Source organism: Tubulanus polymorphus, chromosome 3 (assembly GCF_964204645.1).
Source record: "Tubulanus polymorphus chromosome 3, tnTubPoly1.2, whole genome shotgun sequence".
Lineage (NCBI taxonomy): Eukaryota > Metazoa > Nemertea > Palaeonemertea > Tubulaniformes > Tubulanidae > Tubulanus > Tubulanus polymorphus.
In genome coordinates this window covers 25,760,744-25,788,040 of record NC_134027.1, presented here as the reverse complement: position 1 = coordinate 25,788,040, position 27,297 = coordinate 25,760,744, and the positions used below count along the sequence as shown (strand labels likewise).

Sequence of the window (27,297 nt, the reverse complement as noted above, 5' to 3'; positions counted from 1 at the left end):
AGTTTCGATAGATCGGGTTCGAACCTGGGACACCTCTATTGAGCCCAATCCTCTATTCACCGTCCGAATCAACACTAAATGATATTCCGATATAATCAAAGGCAAACGTTTTGGGTGCATAGCTTTATTGACGAGAAGCAAAAAACAAAGACAAAATGCAAATAAACAGATATAAATAAATGATTAGTCAAATTACAAAATATATATACACAAAAATAAACTGAGAACGGCAATAAAAATACAGCAGAAAAACCCTACGAGATCACGGACATCGTTCTTGTAATTACAAACAAATCAAAAAACTTATTTCGATTCATGATTTCGTGTTTTATAGCACCAGAGATTGACTTACAAGAAATTATAGTTCGCTGTATATTCGCAGCTACCGAAAGGTCACAAGTTCGCAGTAAAATTACCGAGAATACCCGAGAAATTCTTAAATATACAATATTCTGTGTTTTGGGAATCAACGATCATATTCAGAACAAAGTTGGTTTAACATTCAAACAATGCTGTTTTGCAAGATAACAAGCGCCCAGAATTCAATGCTACAGATATCGAAGTTAAAACTCACACGAGCTCAAAACTTGAGTATCATTTCTGGATCCGATTCCACAGTCGTCGGTTTAGAGTTTGATTCCGCAGAATTAAGATATTGAAAATGAACGCTAATTTTTTTTGACTCAGCGGAGTCAACTCGTAAGCCGCTGAACTCTATCCGTCATCCCCGAATGAAATATCACATGCGGTTAGCATTTTAGATCGAAACTTATGTGGAAGAAAGAAACACGATCCCATAGCTTCGAACTAACTACTAGGGTCACATTCAAGCATTACCAGAGGTTATGGGTATGTTTACATTCAAATATGGAACTATGGAATGGGGCACGATTTAACAGGACTAATGCGGCCAAGTTACAGAATGCTATCTATATAAACTGAGAAAGACCCTGGGTTTAAAATTCTATTTCACAGTCCAGCAGTAAGAAGATTGTATATTCATATATCTATCATTTGAGTATATTTAAAACCAGTGAAAATTTTAGATTATTTATGCTGGAAAATTCTCTAATCCTCGATTGCCAGAGGAAGAACCTTGACTGCCACAGAACCATTCTCAGCTCATTCGTTCAACACAGAAACTTCAGTCGCACGCTCACAAAGGATCTATTGTGATTTTAGTTCACCGAAAAACCGCTAGATGGGGTTCAACGTAGAAAAACTTTTTCGACCCCGGATACATTTATAGAAATTCCCCGAAATGAAACTAGATCAGTATAGAGAAGCGTCTGTGAATTCAAAACCTGTTCGAATTACTGGAAATATTAGTCAATTAGTTAACGTAATTAATGGCTTACGTTATTGAACTTATTTAGAAACGACCATTATGTTCCCAATTGTCAATCTAGACATTTATTCTTAAATGCGATAGATGGCGCTTGTGAAATTTGGTTCATTGTAAAATTTCACCGTTGACAACTTCCGAAATTCAATAGTTCAGCACAATTCCAATAGATGGCGAAAATATCGTGACGAGTTATCCATATATAACTCAATTCCCCATTTAACATCTAGGTCATTCTGAATCAGCAAGTCAAAGATCGAAACTGGACCATCTCCTCTACATTAGCGGAATACTTACTCATAATGAGTTTCGATAGATCGGGTTCGAACCTGGGACACCTCTATTGAGCCCAATCCTCTATTCACCGTCCGAATCAACACTAAATGATATTCCGATATAATCAAAGGCAAAAGTTTTGGGTGCATAGCTTTATTGACGAGAAGCAAAAAACAAAGACAAAATGCAAATAAACAGATATAAATAAATGACTAGTCAAATTACAAAATATATATATACACAAAAATAAACTGAGAACGGCAATAAAAATACAGCAGAAAAAAACCTACGAGATCACGGACATCGTTCTTGTAATTACAAACAAATCAAAAACTTATTTCGATTCATGATTTCGTGTTTTATAGCACCAGAGATTGACTTACAAGAAATTATAGTTTGCTGTATATTCGCAGCTACCGAAAGATCACAAGTTCGCAGTAAAATTACCGAGAATACCCGAGAAATTCTTAAATATACAATATTCTGTGATTTGGGTATCAACGATCATATTCAGAACAAAGTTGGTTTAATATTCAAACAATGCTATGATAACAAGCGCCCAGAATTCAATGCTACAGATATCGAAGTTAAAACTCACACGAGCTCCAAACTTGAGTATCATTTCTGGATCCAATTCCACAGTCGTCGGTTTAGAGTTTGACTCCGCAGAATTGAGATACTGAAAATGATCGCTAATTTTGTTGACTCTGCGGAGTCAACTCGTAAGCCGCTGAACTCTATCCGTCATCACCGAATGAAATATCACACGCGGTTAGCATTTTAGATCGAGACTTATGTGGAAGAAAGAAACACGATCCCATAGCTTCGAACTAACTACTAGGGTCACATTAAAGCATTACCAGAGGTTATGGGTATGTTTACATTCAAATATGGAACTATGGAATGGGGCACGATTTAACAGGACTAATGCGGCCAAGTTACAGAATGCTATCTATATAAACTGAGAAAGACCCTGGGTTTAAAATTCTTTTTCACAATCCAGCAGTAAGAAGATTGTATATTCATATATCTATCATTTAAATATATTTACAACCGATCGAAATTTTATCCACGCAAGTTATAGATATGATACGATGAGTTTAAAATTCTTCGAAGATTTAACCATCGCGATACAGCGATACTCGAGCGATACTCAGCGTATTAGACTTATTTTCACATATCTGAATTGCTTAATCTAAATAAATCTCAAACCAAACTCATGAAAAACGAAATCAGAATGAAGAAAACTGGCACTCGCTATTCGCACAAGTTCAGTTAAATCTTATCCAGGCCTGGAGTCGAAAATATGAAATCACCAGCAAGTAACTAAGAGTTAAAATATTTTTTCATGAAATTGTGCCCATGATCAACTTGATCGTGGAGTTAATCGTTCTTTCAAAATCTGGGCCCTGGGCCGGGATTCATGAAGAGAGATTGAAATACAGGATACATTTCCAGAGTTTTGAGTTTAAGATATTACTCAGAGTTAACTCATCGAAAATTAACTAACTTTAACTAAAGAGTTAACTCTTACTCATAACTGAGGGACTGGATCGTGTTGTGTTTACATTACAACAAATAAGGCAAAAAACACGAGTTGAAGACGGCTCATAAACAGTAAAAGTCATGTCGCAAAAATTGATATTTTTTTGGGCTGAAAAATTTCATTTCATTTTTCCATCATCAAAAATTAACATCGGATTTACACACAATTTAAAATCTTTTTTAACGAATATATACATAACTTACTTATAATAATGATAATAATAATTCAACAGTTTTGAAAACAAGTTCGTGATCAATGCTAGATAGATTTGTACGGGGGAGGGGGGGCTAGTTTACACATTTTTATGTACAAAAAAATTCTATCATAAACTCCAAGTATCTGACGTCCACCCACCGGTTAATGAACAATGTCAAAAAGAAAAACAGAATAAATGTTATTTTCGAGTTCGTATTTACAGAAGTTTATCTACAAGTCTCGATGTAAACGTTTTTTTTTTCGTCGGAGGATATTTACAATAATAAACCGTATCTTACAAGAATCGATCGAAGAACCAGAACTCCAGAGAGGGAAGGTGGGGGAATTCCGTTTCGTTAAAACAAGGACCGGGAAATCTGGTCGCTGGACGCTGCCCTCGAGGATGCACTCGGTCGTTATTTCATCGTTTCTAAAAGAATCCGAAGATTTCATCCTCGGCCATTCGTTCATATTTGTCGATATTTCGTTTTCGAATGTCGGGAAGTTTTCGAACCCTGACTGTCGGCCGAATGAGACGAACTGACCGATCGCATCGACTGAGTATCCGAGTAATCGCCGGCCGCCGGATTCCGACTGACGACCAGGTCGATCTGGTTACCGGACGCGGCGATCAACGGCACGACCAAACAACAATCGAAATCTCGTGTTTTCACGTGGTTTACCTGAAAAAAAAAAATTACAAAAAAATTCAAATATATATCACTCATTCATCACTCGATGTTTCAGTTCAGTTGCTGGTCATTTCAAGACCAATATCAAGTACGATCAAAACTGATTGAGTTATGGCACTCAACGTCCTTTTCAAACATAGTTGAAATAGACGTTGATGCTGGTACCTGTAATATCCTATCAAATGGCCTTAAAACTCCGCACTTCTCCGCCGGACCGCCGGGCCGTATCGCGCTGATATAAACACCCTTCTCCAACAAACCGTCCGATAATCCGAAACCGAAATTATCCGTTTCCGAATTCTTGTAAAGAGTCACTTTCAGCAGTTCGGTCGGAGTCGGGGCCGATATCGACTGGATTTGAGTGTGTAATTTCATAATATCGACGTCGCCGTAGCGACTACTGTTCGGCATACTCTTCAAATTCTCGTCTTTCAGTTTTAATTGTCGTAGTTTATTCAAAAACGTGTCGTCGAAACTGACGCGTTCTTTGCCGCCCTTTTTCGACTTCAACGCCGCCTCGAGAATGTTGTGCAGGTCGGAGTTGTCCTGCAGGTCGCCGATACGACGTAGCCAGTCGTCGTGGTCGGCCTGGTCGGTGCTGGCGCTGTTACGACAGCTCGCCGACGCCGAATCCCACTGCGTGTCGCTGCTATCAGCGCTGTTCGCGCTGAGAGCCGAATCGCGCTGTGGAATGTGTGGTCTGTTATTATGAACCTGGATGCGGACATTTCCTACAATATACAGTAACAATCCATTACAGTGCAACTATTGAATCAAAATATGGCGATATAAAGAATAGTATTACCATTGCATTTGAGTTTAATTGGGCAAAATTGCACTCTGAAAAATGTTGGCATTAAAATGAGCTGCGACATTAAAAAGCATAAAAACGGACCTTGACTGTAAATTCAATTTTTCTCTTTCTCCATGTCTGATTTCTAAATCTAAGCTCCCCGTTTAGTTCCCAACAGGTGGCTGGATGTTTTTAAGCCCAACGCACAAGGAAACACGGAAACAGAAAACAGAAACGTGTTTCCCAGAGATTCATGCGCCTTTACGAGAATAAATGTTTTATCAAACATTTTACCTGATTCATAAACGTCTTGTAGTCTTGGTTTCGGTCGCTGAATGACCGGCATAGGAACGACATCAAACGCTTGACTGCTGTCCCACGAGTCGAGAGCGCTATCAACGCTCGTTATAGGAGTACTGACCTTCTCATCGTGGTCGCTGTACGCTGCCGTATGCAGTTTACTCAATATCTGATTAAAAGAAAAAATACCATAAAATGTAACATATATAGTAGACTTGCCTCAAGTCTGATCTTTTGGCCCTAATTCGAGAAAACTGGGACCAGAAAAATAAATTCGGGTTAAGTGTAGGTCCACAGGTTTAGGAAATTATGGATAGCAATTAACCATACAAGACAAAGGAATATAGCAAAAAGGATATTAACATATATAGGATAGATAAGCTTCTAGACCGAGAATAAACCAGTCTATCTCAGTTATAAGTAAAATATTTTACCTCTTTCCTGCCGGTTGAACTGTTATTTTGACCGCCTGAAAATCGTAAACGTAAAATCGATTAAAAATTTTTCCACAGTGAACTTTTTAATTTAGAACTTGTCACAGTTTTTGGGGACGGAGTGTCGGTACCTGAAGCCGGTTCGGCAGTCCGAGCGACGCGTAAACTGATGAAATCACCGGCCGTCTGCAGCATCGACATCGCGTCGGATAGAGGGCGTCCTCGTAGACTCTTATCATTGATAGCGAGCAGACGATCACCGATAAACAGAGAACCAGAACTACAAGTAGAAAAGTAGAGAATAAAGAGAATAGCTCGTATACTCTGGACCCCACAGAGTTAACTCAATGAAAATGAACTAACATGAAATCAGAATTAACTCCAACTCACTACTGTGGAACTGGGTCCAGTTGTTCAAAGTTAAACTCTAAGTTACCAGCAAAATCAGTTCATTTCCAACGTTTTGACTTTTTGAGGTCAAATCTTCACAAATTCAAGACGTAGAAATCAGATAATTACCGTTCTGCTAATCCACCTTCAGTTAGACCGGAGATGATAATCGGATCAAACGGTTCTTCAGTTCCCGAAAGTGTTATACCAAGCGGTCCTCCGTGTCGTTGTAATTCTACTGTACATATGATCGCGTTATCCATATCATCTACAAATCAAACAAAAATCTATCAAGTGATAACTGTCTTTATCATTTCGAAGAGGTAGTTTCTAGAATCTTAAATCCTTTGGTGGACGTAGCTTCCAATGTATTGCTCAAACTCTGTGGAACTCTCTCGATGCAAATATACAGAATATAACTGAAATCAATACTTTCAAACAGAGAGTAAACCATTTGCTTTTCTGCAAAGCCTATGCTCTGTGATTTCAGCACTACTACCATACAAAGCGCTGGTGAACATTAGCGAAAAGGCGCTATATAAATGTGACATTATTATTATTATTATTATTATTATTATTATTATTATTATTATTATTATTATTATTATTATTATTATTATTTTTATTATTATTATTATTATTATTATTATTATTATTATTATTATTATTATTATTATTATTATTATTAACGTAGTGTGAATAGATAAACAGATACTACATTACTGTAGTGTCCCTGGGCATGACAATTACCGTCATTGCCTCTCTCCACCCAGGAATATATGGATACCTGGGTTGAAAGGTGACTCCTGTGCGCTAGAAGTAGCTCGGATGTTACTTCTCCCCAGGATGGTGCATGGTTAAGAGTTATAGGCTGGGGGTAATAATATCAATAAATGGAAAGCACCACTGAAAATTCTATCACAGTTAAAGAGCGCTACTATAGAAATCAAACTATGTACTATAATTACTATTATCATGAAGCGTTTTTATTAGGAGTGATGACTGATGCATGGTTAGAGTAAAGAGTTATAGGCTGGGCGTAATGATGGAAAGCGCCGTTGAAAATTCTTTCACAATGAAAGAGCGCTATAGAAATCAAATAACTATTATTACTATTATCATGAAGCGTTTTTATTAGGAGTGATGACTGATGCATGGTTACAGTAAAGAGTTATAGGCTGGGCGTAATGATGGAAAGCGCCGTTGAAAATTGTTTCAAAATGAAAGAGCGCTATAGAGATCAAATAACTATAATTACTATTATCATGAAGCGTTTTTATTAGGAGTGATGACTGATGCATGGTTACAGTAAAGAGTTATAGGCTGGGCGTAATGATGGAAAGCGCCGTTGAAAATTATTTCACAATGAAAGAGCGCTATAGAAATCAAATAACTATTATTACTATTATCATGAAGCGTTTTTATTAGGAGTGATGACTGATGCATGGTTAGAGTAAAGAGTTATAGGCTGGGCGTAATGATGGAAAGCGCCGTTGAAAATTGTTTCAAAATGAAAGAGCGCTATAGAGATCAAATAACTATAATTACTATTATCATGAAGCGTTTTTATTAGGAGTGATGACTGATGCATGGTTACAGTAAAGAGTTATAGGCTGGGCGTAATGATGGAAAGCGCCGTTGAAAATTATTTCACAATGAAAGAGCGCTATAGAGATCAAATAACTATAATTACTATTATCATGAAGCGTTTTTATTAGGAGTGATGACTGATGCATGGTTACAGTAAAGAGTTATAGGCTGGGCGTAATGATGGAAAGCGCCGTTGAAAATTGTTTCACAGTGAAAGAGCGCTATAGAGATCAAATTACTATTATTACTATAACTAGGAAGCGTTTTTATTACTCACCAGTAAAGTTTTCTTCTTTCTTGATTTTAAGGCTTACGATGTCTTCGACGTTCTGTAGTATTTGTGCAGCGTTTTCGATACCGAGATCGTGCGTGCGTAACGCGTCGATCGCTAACAGTTTATCACCGGGTTGAATTATACCAGACCTGAAATAACGTCATCAAAACACTATTTGAAAACACGGGGCGTTTTTACGGCTTGGTCGAATTATGATTAAGATTGTGAATTTCGTTCGATGGTCAGTTAATTAAGAGGGTGGACACTTTTATTCGATTTGCTTTCTTCTGACTATTCCCCGATACGTCGGTTGTTTTCAGTGCGGGCGACTGGGCCCTTCAGGTTATAAGTATATGTTAACTTCACCTATTTTACAATATTTTGTACTAATTCCTACTACTTCGTATTGTAATTTAATTCGTAAATAAAACATTATTAATATTATTATTATTAATGTTTTCCTTGACGTGTTAGTTGTGACGTGTAAGTTACCCCGATATCTCTGACTCGATCTGCTAAAGATCCAATCATTTATCACAGTCAAACATGGACGGAAACTATTTGATTATACGCACGATCTAACTATCTCATAACTATCAAATTCACCTGACCTTTCCCGGATTTTTAGCTTCTTAACACAATCGCCCGACTATTCCCTAACTATCCTGATTTCAAAACTAGAAACCATGATAAAGTCTTTAAAACTGATCGCTGATACGGACCTGTGAGCGACGCTGCCTCGTTTGATGCTACAGATCATCAATGGTTCACCGGCTTGACGGTTTTTATGAGCCGATATAGTGATACCTAACGTACCGCCTCTTTTCGCTAGTTTCACATTGAACGTTCCGGCAGACGGAATCACTGAATCTGAAATATATAATCAAAACTGCTCGCAAATTGCCATTAATCGTCGCGTATAGGTTGACCTGTGTTTCAGGTTTTTGGGAAAGTGTGTCAAATTTTCCCCAATTCCTTTCTAGATTTTTCTCAGGTTTTCTAGGTCAGGGGCGCTGCCCTGCTAGTGTTCACTACTTACCGGCTACTTCGAATTCGATTTCGAGAACCAGCTTACGATTTGGTTCTTTAAGGAATCGTTGCACTTCGTCGAGTGGTCGACCTTCGACTGATTGACCGTTTATCGATATCAACCGGTCGTTTTCCTGTATCAAACCACACCTGAAAATAAATTTACAGAATGTGATCAAGTGTTGATCACATTCCCCTCCAAAATCATTTTATCAAAATTGCAGGGTGGCCATTTTCCACCCATTTACAAATCTTCCTTGATTTACTTTCTCAGATTTTCCAATGTGATTACACAAAATTCCCAGAGTGAGTCAGATGAATTTCAAGGTTTAAAAAGTTACTTTAAAAATTATTCATTTTTCCTTGAATCACATATTGATAAAGAAACACGTGGTCGATAGCATTATCTTATTTCCCTTAGTTTTCCAGGTTTCTGTTAAAATTTGTCAAATTCCCTGAGTTTTCTCTGATTTTTTCTAGATTTCTTTGATTGCCTGAGTTTTCCAGGTTTTCCAGGTCAGTGGCCACCCCGAATTGGACCATGCATCCGCCCCTGAAGTAGACATTATAAATACCTGTCAGCAGCACGTCCAGCATCGATATAGTCAATAACCGGAGCATCGGTGACGATATCCTTACAGAAAACTCCTCCGTGTAAAGCGATACCAACCCCGCGATCATCACCGACTAACGTGATTTCCGTAACTTCCGGGTGACTTATCTGACCGGGCGTTCCGCCTGAACCTACAAAATGTCATCAAATTCATTCAGAAAAAAAAACAGCACAGAAAAACTACAGATTCACAGACGTTGAATTTATAAAATCCTCCATAGTTATTGGTTTGGAGTTAAGATTAGTTCGTTTTCAATGTTTTTACCCAAGAGTCAAAGTTTTTGATCTTCCAAAGGGTTTATGTGTAATACTTTTGAATCATCAGCCAAATTTTAGTTATGAGCAGACTTCAAACGGCAGAAGATCAAGTTTTACGTTACTTCATTTTTCTAGATCCCAGTATATTTTAGAACATACATTTAAAATCATGCATGTGCAATACTTCTAGACACATAATCTAACTAATAAATTCAGTGACGACACAACACTATTAGTATTCGAAATACATCTCAATTGATGCCGGACAATGTTGAGTATCAACACCTATGCACGCTATACAGTATTTGGTACATGAAACATCATAAATGTCAAGTTAAAAGATATAAAAGATATTTTCTATAATTGCCAAACTGAAACTAACGGAACTTGCTCATTGTGTATCTGTTTAAAATCATTCTGAAGTAATAAAGATGATACAGTCAAACTCGGTTCAGTCCTAACCAGATAGATTGTTACATTGCTTATATCGTCACTATTTTGAGTTCCAATTCGTATTTATAATTCAATTTACTGAGCGCAAGTAGTCATTTGCAAGGCTGCCAACTTCTGTGAACTGCTGTCAGTAACGAGTTAAATTGTATGTAATAAAATCTCATCGAGATATGAAAGTTATCAATAGTTCAAGTCATGAGTTACCCTCAGTAACATTTTTCACATTACTGTATGCAGAAAATAAATCACATCACTAGTTTTTGGGATAAAATAGTAACAAAATACTGAAAATCAGAAACAGTTAGCAGCTCTGCATTTGGATAAGTTGTACATAACTGTCTCTAAGTTGTCTCTACTTTTCAGCCCAAATTTGAATTTGCAATTCATTCTAAGTTTAAGTGATAATTTGGATAGTTCTCAACATAATGATCGCCACAAGTAAGTTTGACTGTATTTGGCAAAAGCCAAGCCACTAATTTTAGGCAGTAAAACAAAACAAAAGCTACATCTATGCTATCAAATTATTGGGATATTTGTTCTTGTCACCTGCTAAACCGTATTCATCTCGTTCATCCAACAGTGTATCTGTGGAGAAAGTAGCAAATCTCCGTGAAACGCGGACAATAGGGGGCGGGGTTGTTATCAGAAGCAAGCGAAATATTCTTTATGGAGTTAGATTCACAGCGAAAGCACAAAGGAATTTCAAAGGATCAAGAAGTTGAATATGTATGAAAAAGCGCGCTATACACAAGAACCCTTTGTCAAACTGGAATCTACACAAAATATTGTGTCATCCTCTAAACTTTTGGAGAGGGAATTCATATTGAAAATAGCGCCGGCTTTTTCATACGTACAAAAAAAGACCAAATATGACAGGTTATCAAACATTTTAGAAAAACCTCCTGTAAATATTTTGCCAGATGATTTTAAAACGTTCGCTGCCAACTACAAGTTATCTTATAATTCCTGTTCTGCCATCATATTCACTACGAGATATCTTGTAGTTCTGGTTCAGCCATCATTGCTTCTATGGTTTATCTCATAGTTCTGTATCTTCTAGTTCCAGTTCAACTATCATTGCCACTTCGAGATATCTTCTAGTTCCAGTTCAGCCACCATTGTCACTACGAGTTATCTCATAGTTCCAGTTCAGCCACCATTGTCACTACGAGTTATCTCATAGTTCCAGTTCAGCCACCATTGTCACTTCGAGTTATCTCATAGTTCCAGTTCAGCCACCATTGTCACTACGAGTTATCTCATAGTTCCAGTTCAGCCACCATTGTCACTACGAGTTATCTCGTAGCTGATCTTTCTTATTCACTGTTTGATATTTGCGTTCTTGCATTGAATGACATAGTTCCTGATTGGCTCTGCTTCAATCTCAATGCTCATTGGTCAATTTTGAACAAAGTCTGATCGTAATAACTCTTTTGCCGACTACGAGATAACTTGTAGTAGCATCTGGTAAGAATTGCAGTGGCAGCGAACATGTTAAGAAGACAAGAATTAAAATTTCGAACGAATTTCGTCGAATCTTACCGACGGATCCGCGTCGCGGCCGTATGAACGCCGCTCGTTCACGGTAACTGTGCAGTTTACCGAACGTGCCGAACGTCATGTACGTACTCTGCGAGCTGTTCGTGTGATGTGAACTGGCGAGGCTCGTGCTACTGGCGTACGTACTGCTTACCGGCGACGACGATACCACAGGAATGGATACAACTACAAAACAAGTCGAGAAGATTCACAATATTTGTGTCGGATGAATAAACGAGAGAAATCCCGCAATAATCAGCCAAAGTTAGATGTTCTTGACTAAAAGGTTTGAATATTTGGAGCAATGTTTCGGCTAAAGACTATTAGCCATAATAAGGCTTACTCTTTTACTCAAGAACTTTACATCTTTGAGGCTGAATTATTGCAGGATTTCTCTCAATCTTATTCAAGTGAATGTTGTTCAAACAGAATTACTCAGAATACAGAATAACTTAGAATAATTCTTACATTTTCCGGAGCTGCTCGATTTGCCGGAGCTCGATCTGGGTGGCGGTGGCGGCGGCGGAGGGGGTGGTGAAGGAGGAGGGGGGAGATGATGAGGAGGGGGTATGGGCGGTAACGGCGGCTCTGTTAACGGCGGCGGAGGCATCGATGTTTGACCCTGCCACGACGGAGTCATACTCTGTACGGTCGACATTTGACGAGTTCTCATTTTACTGAGAGGTAGAATCTCGAGTTTCATTTGTTCCCCGACGCTTGATTTCAATAATTGCGTCGCTTCGTTTAGAGTCATGTGTTCTAAACTAGTTTCGTCGATTGCGAGGATTTGATCCCCGCTGTGTAGGGCACCGCATCTACAAATAAAAGAACAAATATCTAAATAAATACAACATCATAAAAGTACTGGGGCCAGTTACTTAAAAGTAGTTAAGGATGACTAGTGGATAAAATCTGTGGTAACAATGAACTTTTAATTGTGGCATTTTCAATCATCCACAGGTTAAGTTTAACCAACTTTTGAGCTACTGACCCCAGCTGGTTGGGTCAGACGTGAATTTCTATCCAACAGTGGAGAAAAAATTCCAAACTTGCACAAAAGGCAAACCCAACAAATACAAATCTAAATGGTAGAGTTTTAATAACTTTGGGGTTAGTTCCAGTCATGGTTTAGATTTCAAACCAGTCTACGCTGATTTGATTCCATAACCAATCTAAAAACTTATGACCTGTCTGAGCTCATTGGTTCTACAACCAATCTAACAACTTAAGACCAATCTCATGAATTAAGACCTGTCATGACTGTGCAACTCTGTGCCACGAGCTAGAAAGAACATTTAACTGAATGGTAGAAGCTATTTCTAAGTATCATTTGAGAATTTTAGAGAAAAGCTTTGTACTGGCATCTGATTTTTGGCAGGTAAATGAATGATTTTTACAAGAATTGAAAGAATTTGGGGGAAGACATTTTCAATGCACTACAACCAACGTCTATTGCAGAATGTTTACCTCATACTGGTAAACCTGTTGTTGCCAGTAACCTATCAACTAGATTCAACTCAACGCAGTAAGAAAATTTTTTACTACTGAAACTGAATCGATATCGATGTACAGAGTTCAGATCAAAAATTCAGTACAGTAGACTGCTCTAAATATCCAATTTTACATAATATAACCACTAAATTAGGAATGAGCTTCAACTCAGTGATGCAGAATTGAAAGTTTATGAAAACAGTACGAAAACCGCAAGGAAAACTTATGCACACCACATTAAAATTTCATAGCCTCAAAAAAAAACTTTTAGAACTTATCCAAGGCAGGTATCGAAAAAATAATGACAAATTTCTAGAAATTTTCCACGATTTTTTAGGACTGGAACGAACCCCGAGATCACGCGCAGCAGAAGTTTTTTACCCTCATTAGAATTTCTTACTCAAATAATATTTGTTTTACGCAAGAACCGATGTTACATATATATGTTTAACACACACACACGGCGCGCGCTCATACACACCTGTCTGCTATGCTGGCTTCTTTTACATTCTCGACCAAAATGGCCGTTTTATTGTTCCTCGAGGTCGAACTCGTAAGCGTTATACCGAGGCTGGCGCCTGGGTTTTTGTCGATCTCGATCAGCAACGGTCCGCAAACGTTTTTTACGTCGTCTATGAAAGAAAAAGGTTAAAAACGTACCGTTGATTATAAAACGGTAACGAAACCGGCGTTCGGAGATAACAGACCGTTTATATCTGTTTAATCGTGATACCGTTCGTTCGGCAGCGGAAGATTGAAGGTTCGGAAATTAAATTTGCAGCCGCCGGTGCCACTGGTTAACCCCCCCAACCAACCTCCAGTTACGCGGCTCAATTACACAGCGAGCGATCATTAACTTCGTACAATAGAATTTCAGACTGCGGCTTCATGGGAAAACCACATCACTGGCAGTCGTCCAAATTGATTGGTAAGTTTGTCTGATAAAAATTTCAAATCTTTCACTTAAGTTAATGAGCCAAATATCTTCAATCAAAGAGGGCAAAACAAGATGTCAAACCCAAAATGATAAATCACTGATAAATCACAAATAAATTAAGAATTGATGTTCTGAAAATACAGTCAAACTCGCTTAAGTCATCGTAGTTGGGACAATCATTTTGTTGATGACTTATCCAAATGACGACTTACACTTAAAGTAAATTGAATTAGAAATATAAATTGGGACTGAAAAATAGAGACGACTTCTACAATGATATTCATTCATTCAATGTGACGACTAAATCAAATGACGACTTAAGATTTAGTTGATTGAATTGCAAATTCAAATTGCGATAAAAGAACAGACAACATGACTTCAGTAATGTAGCAACTTAACTGAGTTTGATTGTGTTTTCAGTTTTGTAGGCATGGCCGTGTATCATTTCAAAAATGGAGTTTCTTTTCTCTGATTCAACTTGAGTAAAAGAAGACGTTTTGGTCTTTGAACACGGTTCAAAAAAAATTAGAAATCAATGGTTTTGTTCAGCAGCCCAATTTGTCCATTCTGTCTAAGACCTATTTCAGGTACCTGGTGTATTAATTATCTGACTTATTGCTGCCGAAGTTGTCTTTACTCTGGAATTTTCAGTTTTGTTTCTGTTGAGAAATAGAGAGCACCAGGTACCAAATACGAACCATGTGAAAAACACTATCGCCGCTGCTAGACATTTTTTTCATTCGAAATACAAATTGCTTCGTTAAAGTCATTAAAAAGTAAAAGTATGCGTAGACTAGAACAACCGTGTTAGGTTGTACGGATGGATGGATGGATGTATGGGGAGGGGAGTGAGGGGGGTGAGGGGAGCACGGGGAGCTACTCTTACCCATAACGGAGACGTCATACTCGACGAGTATTACGGCTTCCTCGTCGGAACGTTTTAATAGTAAAAGAGCTTCTTCCAGTTTCATATTGATCACGTTGATTCCGTTTATAGCCAGAATACGATCTCCGACCTTCAGACTGCTTTCTCTGGTAATAAAATGATTGAGCATTCAATATCTACTTCAAGTCTATTAAACAGGACTCATTTCCGTCGATTCAAATTCAATGCAGGGCTCAGATCCAGTTTTGCAGTTTAAAATGTTGAAAATGAGCACATTTTAACTGTTCATAATCAAACTTAAGAACTTTGAAACTGGGTCCTGAGTTCAATTTGACAAGTTAATCGATTCATGAGTACACTATCTACATTTCAGAATTTTTCAATCGTGTGGTACTAGATGCCTAATTTTGATTTCGGCAGACATACCTATCAGCAGCACTACCGGGTCGGATTTGAGTGACAGTTAATGGGCGGGATTTAGATTTGTCGTTATTGTCTCCTCCACGGATTGTAAAACCGAACGTCAGACCATCTTTCTCCAGCAATACCTCCACTGTTTTACTCATCACATTACGAGAATTGGTGGCTACAAAAAAAGAATTGAAATCATCAAATAATCACCAATCAGGTACCAAAATCCCAGAAACAACAACATTAACGATATAATCATGTTTTTTTGTAGTGCGGGTTAGTTTCATAATTCATAATGTACAGGGGCCGGTTGCATAGTCACGGCTTTGACTCTAGACTAGTCTAAGTCCAACTTAGTTCTGTAGACAATCTAACAACTTAAGGCATTCTAAAACCATTTTAGTTTTATAACCAATCAAACAACTTGAGACCAGACTAAGATCATATAGTTATATAGCCAATCTAACAACTTAAGGCCAGTCTTCAGATTTTAAGACCACTTTTGGACATAAGATGTCATAACAGTGCAACAGGCCCAAGGTGGTTAGGTCAGCCTTGCGACTACATTCTCTGTGACCACCAGCAATGATCAAGTCACTGACATCAAGTCACTGAATGTTACTGACAGTCATGTCATAGGCAACCTATGCGCCCATTTGCGACCTGTTGCAATCTATCACATTGTATCACAAGTAGATGGAGAAGGGATGAGTTGAGACTTACGCATATCAGGCAGCACATACTCGAGTTCCAGAAGAACTCGCTCTTCGACATTCTTCAAGAGATTAATCACTTCTTCATGGCGTAAATTTGATGTTCTGATTCCGTTGACGGACACAATCACGTCACCACCCTGAACTACATCACTCCTAGTAACAAAAACAAAAATGGGAAAATTATCAATTTTTCAGTTCAGGGTTCTGATAGATGAACCCTGGAATTTTCACATTTTTCATATCCTAACACATCCTTACACATGTAGTTGGCTTTTTTTCATATCAAAATACCAAGTATTCATACATTTTTCATAATACACTTTTTGAACATAATTTTTCCAAATTCTAACATTTTTCATCAAGATACAATAACAAAAGCGGTTACTGATCACGATCTCGACAGTCTAACACACAACTTGTGCATACATTCTCAGCTCCAAGGTATATGGCATAAAAATGGCATTGAAATATTTTTCAAAAATACTTTTTCAAACTATGGACAGATCAAAATAAAGTTTCTCAAACTTTAATACAGCTTGTGCTTGAATTTTGATCCGAGCTCCACTGCGCATGACATGAAAAAGGATCTTTACAAACACTTTCACAAATTTTTCACCCTTTTACATGATTTTTCCATTACGAAGGAATCTAAAATTTTTCTCAATATTTGAATAAGCAGTTTGACCGCTGTGTGTTTAACAGAACTAGGTCCTGAACTAAGGAACTGGGATCTGTTGGTTAAAAAGCAAAAAACATTGGAAAATCTTATGGAAACAAAATCTCTTTTTCTTGAATGAATTAAAGAATCTATTTTCTCTCTCTCTCTCTTGAGTCTAGAGCAGCTGTTTTTTTCTCAACAGGTTAGAAAGATATCGTAGTGTCATCAGACGAAACAACATTTAACCGGGTGAGCTCTCAGTTCTCGGGTTGGATACCGCTGGTGATTCCTAATTCATCGCAAATGTCGGGACTGACTCAACCTTTACAACTGTAACATCGAAACTATTTCAACTATTTCAACATTTGCGGCGCAATATCGAACTCATTCCCAGTGAATTCCCGATAGATTCTGCAGTCGACTTAATTTCGGCTAAATTCGACACACGCGATAATATTTCCATACACAAAAAATACCCCCAACCCCGACCCTAGAACCTAGCGCTGGCTAAACAAAGTTCAAACAGGGCAATATTATCCAACGATACCAACGCATATTTCTAGGTATATATTGCCAACTGTAACATTTACAGCGAAGCGAATAAAAGTAATGTTAATAGGTAATATCGCTGTTAATATAATACAGTACGGGATAGGCATATGTACAGAAGTCAGAGAAGGAATGTTCAAATGATATGAGTTATCATATATCTATAAACTCTTCACGAAGTTTCCGCGACCGAGGATGGGGTTTAGGAAGGGGTTTATGTACTGTACTCGCACCCGGTAGTAAACATCAACAACGTGATTTATTATATTTTGAGATGATTTAATGAGCAAAACAGCTGATGATCGTAACAATGAACTGGCATATTAATTTTAAGAAGGAGCTTTGTTGCGTTATTTTGTGTATCTTTTGAATATTATATACCTCAATATATTGAATTAAACAAACTAGTGATAAAACGTTGAAACTACAGCGGCCAGTTGCTCAAAAGTTGGTATATATATATATATATATATATATATATATATATATATATATATATATATATATATATATATATATATATATATATATATATATATATATATATATATATATATATATATAATTTACGTACCTGTGAGCAAGACCACCCGGTCTGATTGCCGTTATCTTCGGTCTGTCACCCTTATCCACCCCACCTGAAATAGATTAACGCGGTATTATTATGAAACTCTTTCGTATGCCTTCGTCGAAAAACTAACAAATACGATCAGAATTGCCGTCTAAATTGAAAAACAAATTTTAAGTCATCTCGTTACTGAGGTCGTCTCTACTTTTGAGTTCCAAATTGTATTTCCAATTCAAGTGTCATGATTTTACTAAGTGTCATGATTTTAATAAGTGTCATGATTTTACTAAGTGACATGACTTACAGAATGATCGTCCCCAGTTTCACTGTACATCAAGTTACAATGTATATAAGATGAGGTAATGTCTGAGGTATACCTGTCACTGTAGAATCAATGTGCATTTTGTTATAGATGATATTCTAATATCCGGTGAGGAGGATGTAAAAGTCACTTGTAAATCTTATATCAGGTCTCATCTCCAAATTTGTGTATTTGCATTTCAAATTACTCAATTTACGCTTTTCAACTTATTTAGCATAAGTTGCCATTTGGACAAATGATCGACATACTGATCATCCCAGCTATGATCCCAACTACGACGATTTAAGCAAGTTTAACTGTACCGGTATTTTGAACTTTTTTTCGGAAATACTTACCCGTCAACGTCAGACCTAACCCACACCCTTCTTTTTTGACGAGCTCGACAACTGCGATGCCTTTATTCTCATCTGAAAATATAAAACTCAACCGTCTAAAGTATTTAAAGTATTAAGAAAAAAACTTTATGATCTAGTGCGCATTGTACACTTCAGTTCAAAATACAATACAGTACGTCTGAGCTTTTGTTCATGCTCTATCATACCCTCTCCCCGCTAGCTCTCGGGGGCCCATTTTTTATTTTCACAGTATATCCAGGCTCTCTTTGTATACATTCTGTGCTTCCCGTGAAGTTTTGTATATAAACAGCGCTTCATACTTTTACGTCATTGCAGAATTCGAGGAGTAGTCAAGAAGAAAATATCAAAATTACAATACTTTGGTGCACATAATGCCTCGTAATGATATGAAACCATTTCTATATCGGAATACAATCAGCATGATCATCAAAGAAACTATTACTTAGTTGGTCATACCAGAGGTTCAGACATTAGCAAGTAGAAAATATCAAAATTACAATACTTTGGTGCACGTATTGCCTCATAATGATATGAAGCCATTTCTATATCGGAATACAATCAGCATGATCATCAAAGAAACTATTACTTAGTTGGTCATTCCAGAGGTTCAGACGTTAGCAAGTAGAACATATCAAAAGTCTAAGAGGTTTACGTCATATAGCAAATGCATGTATTCCTACAAAGCATTTAAGCTATGATACTTCAACCAATACAGCACGCTCAACTTTCAGAAAAAAAGAGATTCAATCAAATTACCAGTAATTTAGGGGCGTTTTCAAGGGGTACAGTTTGAACCTGGCTGGTTGGAAGATCGTTTGAGTGAACCAGAACCGAAATTTCCAATTATGCATTTCGATTCGAACAAAAAATTCTTTAAATTCGACCGCCGATCACACAACTATATCTGTACTGCGATAAACCCCCTGTTTTACTCCCGGCAGGTGTGGTGGGTTTGTAAGGGACACCAAATCATAACAAATCAATCCAAATCTATACCAATCATACAAATAAGAGGGGCATGCAATCCCAATTTTAAGACAAACCCCGGTAAAGATCTGTGTTTGGGTTTCTAGAAATTACTTATTCACGCACACTGTTCTCCATCTATATATAGTTTTACTAATTTACGAGAGATTCGCGGTCTTCAATTTAGATATAAACAAGTTTTCAAGGAATCAGAAAGTGGTATAAACCCAGATAGAATAATAATACGTATATTGTTCAGTTGATTGACGTCATTTGACGTATGATTTATTTCTCGTACTGTGGTATTACTCCTCTCTATATAGCTCTTCTTGTTCCATCAGAAATAGTTGGCAACAAGTTGTTACTACACATCAAAAACAACATCATATATATATATATATATATATATATATATATATATATATATATATATATATATATATATAGATATATATATATATATTAGAACCAGCTTTCGCTCAGTGCGAACGCTTGGTCCGTTCTAAATTGGAAAGGACTTAATTCGGAGCGTTCCGAATAACGTAGTATGATATCGACTCTCGCGGTTCGAAGTACGATTTGGTTTTACTCCGGGGGTTTCTAACGGAACTTCTACTAATCTCTCGTGGCAGAGATATAAAGCGACCTTGACCTTCTGTTATGGGAAAATATCTACCCAGTCAGTGGTTTATCCACGGAAATCTCTAGAAACGCGATACTTTTTTCCACATATACTCAGATTCCGAATATTTCCGATGGTGAGCGCTTTTCAGAATCTTTCAGACTCGCTACAAAGCCTGCTACATGCATATAGACCTCGATACATATATATTTCCTAAGTAAATTAATCGGAAAAGTAAAAGTGTTCTTCTTATCTGTAAATAACTGAGACGTGCTAAGTTTCAAAGGCAAATATGAGAAACACTTTTGCACCGTGTACCTTCTTCACATTCGATTTCTACATCTATCCCCCCCTCTCAACCACCCCCCCCCCCCCGGGAAATATAGAGTGTATGTATACATTACTAACCATCGACATGTCTGGCTCTGGAGATCGTGTCTGTCGTGGCCTGTCTATATTCAATCTCATAATCTGAAATTATACCATACAACAAAACATTCAGTAAAACATATCATTTAAGAGAATACAGAATAATACAATAAGGGGGCAGGGCCAGGGGTCCGGGGGCCGGGGGTCTGGGAGTCTGATCTACAGCGTTGGGATTACGATTTGTCGATTGGTTTAAGAAATGAAAAGTAAAACTTCATTAGAATCTAGATTCACAATTCATCCACAACAAACGCGTGGAACTCTTAAAAAGATTATTAATCCTTTTTTGAAACATTTATCGGGTTTATCTTGAGAGCAAAATTACCGATAAAATCCAATCTTATAATAATGGTAATCATAATAATATGAGGATGATAATGGTGAAATGAAACATTGCCATTACAATTATAATCGATAAAAAATAATGAAAACCAATAAACAATAAAATAATGATATATAATAATTAACAATCATTATCGACTGTTTAAGTTTTTAAGAAATACTGATCTGAGCATATCTTAGAAGCTTAAAAACCCTCGTATAAACTTCATCATCAACGAAACGAACACAAAACGTTTTTTGTCGATGTTTCTGAAGACGAAGTTTAAGTCAAAACTTCGAAACTGTCGGAATAAACTGTTTTATAATCAGTGGGTTTTGCTAATTTGGCTTCACTTCGACTTCATCATCAAAGAAATGAAAATATCATAATCGCGATATGACGACAAAGTTGGTAAAAACTTCGAAACGGTCGGAAAATAAATTTTCAAATCATCAACTGTGGGTTTTGTTCATTAACAATTATCATATAATAGCAATGATGATAGTAATGATTACAGTAATAGTGATAATTCAGAGACCAGCAAAACAGAGTCCTGATTCGAAACGAGGTATGCAGCAGTTATTTGAAAATCGGACGATAACGAATAGAAAAGCGTGCAGCTCCGCCAGCAGTGATTTCAATCTGAAGCGATGTTTCATCGGAGAAAACTTTGATAAATGTAAGTTGAAGTTGATTGAGTGGTTTATTCATCGGTAGTAAGAGCTATGAGAAAGTGGTTGTTGGACGCGCGGGGAAATTAATAGTTCTTTATTGCCTTCGAAAAACCGAACCCCAGATAAAAACTGCGTACGCATAAAACATGTGTTTACCCACGTAATAAATGTCGATTCTAAAAATTGATTGTTTGTTTGTTTGTTTTTACGCTTGGCTGCAGTGTGAAAATAAAAAATGATTTTCTCAGAATCAAATCTCAGAAATTCCGAAATACGCATCTCAAAATGAATTCATTCTTGTTTACTACGGAACTGACGGATTCAAAGAAACTTCCAGAATTGTGTTCCATTGTGGGTTAAAAATTCGTTCTTGACTTACTTTTGATTAAATTCAAAATGAAATTCAATTTTAAGCTCTTCCTTTCCACCAATTTACAAATCCTTTGGAGCCGGCTTTATAGACTGGTATAACCTTGAACCCGAGGGTTAACTCAATTGAAATTGAGTTGAGTTAGCCCTCGGGTAAAAGGTAGTACCAGTCTATAAAACCGGGCCCTGAGTTTTCCCTGATTTTTCGATGTTATTACACAAAACTCCCTGAGCGAATCAGAGAAATTTAAAATGTTACAATTCATTCATTTTTCAGTGAATCAAGTATCGATAAAGAAACACATGGTCAATAAAATAATCCAAGTTTTCCAGGTTTTTGGTAAAATTTGTGAAATTCCCTGATCTTTTTCTGATTCCCGAAGTGCCCAACCTGCTTAGACTAAATATAACTGGACCGAATTCCAGATATTGAGTCTACCATCCATTTACTTTAATCATTTCTTGTACCGAAAAAAAAATTGTTTTTCTGAATTTGACTTTTTGATCGACATTTTCTTACCTTCGTCTCCGAGACCGATATCGAACGTAACTAAATAAAATACATTGAATTGATGCTGCTCTAGACTGTGATCCTCGCCGTATAAACACAAATAACTAGCCATTTAAAACCGCGAGATCGATTTAATACCATCCGATAAACCGTCGTTTAATGACGAACGCTCGTTAACGATTCCGTTTTAACGAACATTATCCGATGATCATCGGCTTCGAGTAGTAATAAAATTTACCACATCCCGGGTTACGGTTTGCGGAATTAGTGAAGCGTGTGAGCGCGCGCGGAGAACTTCGGTTCACCTGAACAAGGAGAGTTCGTCCCGATAGGAACTCCTCTCTCCCTCTCTCTCGTCCGTCTGTCCGCCTGCCTGCCTGCCTGCCCGTAACACTTGTTTTGATAAGGTGCAGCGTGTTCTAATTATTATCAATACAAGGAGAATATCTGCCGATATCTGAACAGACGGGAACGGAACGAGCGAGAAGAACAAGCTGGAGGAGGACCACCGAGTACAACAGAAGTCAGATCAACAATTCTAATTAGAAATAGCCCCGACTCAAGACCTTATCTTCAGAGCGCGCGATAATCTTCACGAACTCAAGAGTTACATCAGGTGGCTCAATAAACCCCGTGTTAGAACTTATGATGAACTATTTTCCAGGAAACAACAGCAGCTCCGCTTTCAAAATAGAAAACGATACCTGTAAATTTTCTATTTGTAAAAGTGGACCGAGTAAATGAACTGTTAATTTTGAACCTTGCGTTTAAAGTTAAGTCATTTTCCGATCATTGTACAACTTATACTTATTTTGTAACTGTTGTGAAGTTGGCTGACAAAAAAATGTACTCGTAACTTTTTGGCATCGATTAAAACTAAAAACATTCTTGAAGGTTGAACTTCGTTTGCGAAAAACTTTGTCCGTGTTGCAGCAATATCACAGAAAATGCCAACCACACTCAGGAGGAAAAACTAGTCACAAAATAAGATAAAATCCCACTATTTACAGATTAAAAGAATTTAAAAACCAGAATTTATTTATCAAATCTAAAATATATAAAAGACACGACGTTTCGATCTCACCCTAGAGATTATCGTCAGGTGTGAGATCGAAACGTCGTGTCTTTTATATATTTTTGATTGAATAAATAAATTCTGGTTTTTAAATTCTTTTAATCTGTAAATAGTTGGATTTTATCTTATTATCCGTTCACCACGTTAGAGTGTGGTTATCGTTCTACAGTCACAAAATGTTTACTTTAAGTAAATGATTTATTTCTGTAGTATTCCTGTGGATATAGTCGAAATATCGAAAATAAATCCTAAAAGCAAATCTTTTCAGACTCATTTTTCTTTCCGAGTGTGGAATATTTTCTGTATTACTACTAATCTTATCGATTTCATGTCTTTGACTGAATTCTGCCACAGTAACTACTAGGGAAACATTCTTATGTTCTACCTATAGAACGAGAATACTGCTAGCACTCCTTAAAGTTTCAGCAGAACTCTCATCTCGATCATTAGATACAGCGCAGTGGCAGTACGTGTATTAGCTCAATAGAACGAACGAGAGACCGTAGCGAAATACCAACATTATCTTATGATAACTGAGTTTCAATCGACTCAGAGACGAAGGGAGAGGAAAAATAGACGTTTAATAACTTCATATAGAAACAACAGAATAACATTACGTAACTACTTGTACTGCAATGTGAGGGGGCGGGTTGGGGAGAGAGAGTGAGTCAAACAGTACCATCAACTAAAGCCACTTGATCAGCGACTGGGTTTGTTTCATCAATACCTATTTGTTCCATTCAAAAATGTTTCGACATTGAGAGAAAACCACAATATCAATCTAAACAACTGTTTTTGTTTCTTTTTCTTGCGTTTCCGGCTGGAATCCTTCGACCCATCTTCAGACTTTATTTGAATAAGTCTAAAGGTGAGACTTTATTGTTTCTTGTTTCTTACGTTTGTTTACCAACATGTTAAGCAATGTTTTGTAATACCCATTTTGTAGACTATTCTCTATTAAATAGTTGGAAGAGACCATTCTTCATCTTGCCTCCCGAGCATAGAAAGTGTTGAAACATCTACCGTATCCATATCTATCCATCTATCTAACACCATTTTCATGAAGTGGTTCAATACCTCCAAATACCTACCTGCCGACCTTCTTCTATGCCCAAAACCATTTCATTTCACATTCATCTTTACAAAATCAATAGATTGAGTCTTAACTACTTCCGATATATCCTATGATTTATCTACCAAAACCTGATTCTATCTGAATGCACTCAGTTTTGATGACTTTTCAAATTTTTCTAGTTCACAGAGATTTCAACATTTCAGGTGCCCACGACAGTAGATCTCTCATAGGTTCTCATCATCGAGTCATACAAATTTTGTGGTAGTCTGAGCAGGGATGGGTCATTATTACGAAGAATATGAGTAAGAAACTTTGCAATATGTTGTGTCAGGCATAAGAGGTAAATACAGTTTACTGCACTCCCGATCATCATCCAACATCTTACATTCAGTATCAATAACCACCAACACAATACCAATGTTTATCCACAAAATATCCATTTTCCCACTAAACAAAACACTTTTGTTCACCATAATACGATCAACCCCTTCCCGGATGATCCAGTTCCATAGTTTGACTCCGAGATAGTTCAAATAGTTCATTTTAATGTCGTAACCTATGGAATCAGAATCAACCGAAGACCCGTAGAACAGGGTCCAAACCTTCGGACGAGACCAATACATACCTTGGTCCAAAATGCATGACAACATGTTTATACTTTCCACGCATTAAAATCCTGGTGAGTTTTTTTTACGAATTATTTTTCTTAACTTCTGCTCCTCGTTAATCATAAACGCACACAATAACACTACATATAATTACATATATACATCCATAGACTCCCGAGGTCTCAGTATCCGGTAAAACTATTCCCGATGAATCCAGTTACGTTTATTTTTTCACGAAACGCGATCAGAAAAATTTAAGAAACCGAATTCGACTTCATCCACGATTTCCAATCAAAATAATTCATCGTCGAAAATAACGACGATTTTCTTTTTTGCTAACGCGAAAAAATTCTCGAGTTTTAAACGCGAAATTCTACCTCTCCGTAATAAACGGCGTCGAAGGCGTTTGACGTTACGCGTCGAATGACTTCCGACTGAATATTCTTATCTAATACGAGATTCGTGAAATTCGTGTTTTAGGTTCTCGCGCTCGCGCTCAAGAGAGCAGCAGATAAACATACAACGACGAGTTTCTTTCTTGCTGCGTATGATGCAACCAGGGTAAGACCTACGGAGAGAAAACCACTTTCTAGTTCTCCGTTCGTTGCGCCGCTACCCGAGCTATAATTCTTTACATTCTGCCGCATCAGGTAAAAATACAACAGCCTCCCCGTGAAGAACAACAACAAGAAGTTATTTTCAAACGGCGGTTAATTTCGCTGATCGGATCAAAGCATATTTCTGCTGACCATGGTGCGGCGAATGGTTATCTCTTCATGTACCGAAGAAGTAATTAGTCGGATATAGATAGCCGAGATACAAGTATTTCTAAATTACCGGGGATCGACCGTAGTACTTATGTCGAAGCGGAAATTTAATTCACAGACTCTGAGGTAATATCTTCTCCTATCGCTGAAAGATGAACGCGATACGTTCAGAACGCGATGAATATCGGCAAGGTTTTAGTTGTTTTTCAGATCGAGGGGGTTAAAAATGTTTCGTACGTGGATTAAGTCGGCTTCGAAACCACCACCGACTGTGATTCATCATAGCCCGTTAATACGCCCCTGTAACACACCGTCGTCGGTACCCGTCGAAGAAACTAGAAATCATCGCACAAAAAAGAAAAATAGTTTCAACGCATTGCGGCGAAAAACAGTTACAAACTCTACGTGAATGAATTTCGTTGGTTTGAAAAAAGTAAATTCTATTTCTCCAATTTCGATGCTTAATACACAAATGTTGGGGTTGAAAATTGGCCGGTTCAAGTTTGAACCCAGTTTTTAAACTCCAGTAATGTATGAAACTCAATTCAACATGTGTCGCACAGTCACGTGAAACAGGATCTTCGATCACACTCAGGAAGCAGGTCACATTTGATATCAAATTTTACTCCATAACTGTGGAACCAGGTCAGGTCCTGAACTGGTGGAAGCAGGTCGGGTCCTGAACTGTGAAACCAGGTCAGGTCCTGAACTGGTGGAAGCAGGTCGGGTCCTGAACTGTGAAACCAGGTCAGGTCCTGAACTGGTGGAAGCAGGTCGGGTCCTGAACTGGTGGAAGCAGGTCAGGTCCTGAACTGTGGAACCAGGTCGGGTCCTGAACTTGTGGAAGCAGGTCAGGTCCTGAACTGTGGAACCAGGTCAGATCCTGAACTGGTGGAAGCAGGTCGGGTCCTGAACTGTGAAACCAGGTCAGGTCCTGAACTGGTGGAAGCAGGTCGGGTCCTGAACTGGTGGAAGCAGGTCGGGTCCTGAACTGTGAAACCAGGTCAGGTCCTGAACTGGTGGAAGCAGGTCGGGTCCTGAACTGGTGGAAGCAGGTCAGGTCCTGAACTGTGAAACCAGGTCAGGTCCTGAACTGGTGGAAGCAGGTCAGGTCCTGAACTGTGGAACCAGGTCGGGTCCTGAACTTGTGGAAGCAGGTCAGGTCCTGAACTGTGGAACCAGGTCAGATTTTGAACTGGTGGAAGCAGGTCGGGTCCTGAACTGGTGGAAGCAGGTCAGGTCCTGAACTGATGGAAGC

General features: G+C 37.8%; 1 protein-coding gene across 3 annotated transcripts in view; it reads right to left on the bottom strand.

The window, feature by feature from the left end:
* Positions 1-1,773: 1,773 nt before the first annotated feature.
* Positions 1,774-27,297, bottom strand: part of LOC141901305 (glutamate receptor-interacting protein 1-like) — a 41,960-nt gene continuing 16,436 nt past the window's right edge. Inside the window, exons 1-21 of one of the 3 annotated variants that reach the window (XM_074788462.1) lie at positions 25,290-25,811; positions 20,618-20,680; positions 18,601-18,672; positions 17,950-18,013; positions 16,176-16,321; positions 15,468-15,627; positions 15,042-15,187; positions 13,700-13,850; positions 12,196-12,542; positions 11,731-11,913; positions 10,735-10,773; positions 9,440-9,608; positions 8,875-9,014; positions 8,558-8,705; positions 7,839-7,984; positions 6,101-6,239; positions 5,713-5,861; positions 5,582-5,616; positions 5,142-5,316; positions 4,220-4,785; positions 1,774-4,045 (exon numbers count right to left, since the gene is read on the bottom strand). In XM_074788462.1, the coding sequence (XP_074644563.1) occupies positions 3,830-4,045; positions 4,220-4,785; positions 5,142-5,316; positions 5,582-5,616; positions 5,713-5,861; positions 6,101-6,239; positions 7,839-7,984; positions 8,558-8,705; positions 8,875-9,014; positions 9,440-9,608; positions 10,735-10,773; positions 11,731-11,913; positions 12,196-12,542; positions 13,700-13,850; positions 15,042-15,187; positions 15,468-15,627; positions 16,176-16,321; positions 17,950-18,013; positions 18,601-18,672; positions 20,618-20,680; positions 25,290-25,314 (3,279 nt within the window). In that variant the 5' untranslated portion in view covers positions 25,315-25,811 and the 3' untranslated portion in view covers positions 1,774-3,829. Of the gene's footprint in view, positions 4,046-4,219; positions 4,786-5,141; positions 5,317-5,581; positions 5,617-5,712; positions 5,862-6,100; positions 6,240-7,838; positions 7,985-8,557; positions 8,706-8,874; positions 9,015-9,439; positions 9,609-10,734; positions 10,774-11,730; positions 11,914-12,195; positions 12,543-13,699; positions 13,851-15,041; positions 15,188-15,467; positions 15,628-16,175; positions 16,322-17,949; positions 18,014-18,600; positions 18,673-20,617; positions 20,681-25,289; positions 25,812-27,297 lie in introns of those variants that run through there. The other 2 variants (XM_074788460.1, XM_074788461.1) reach the window with 2 other exon arrangements.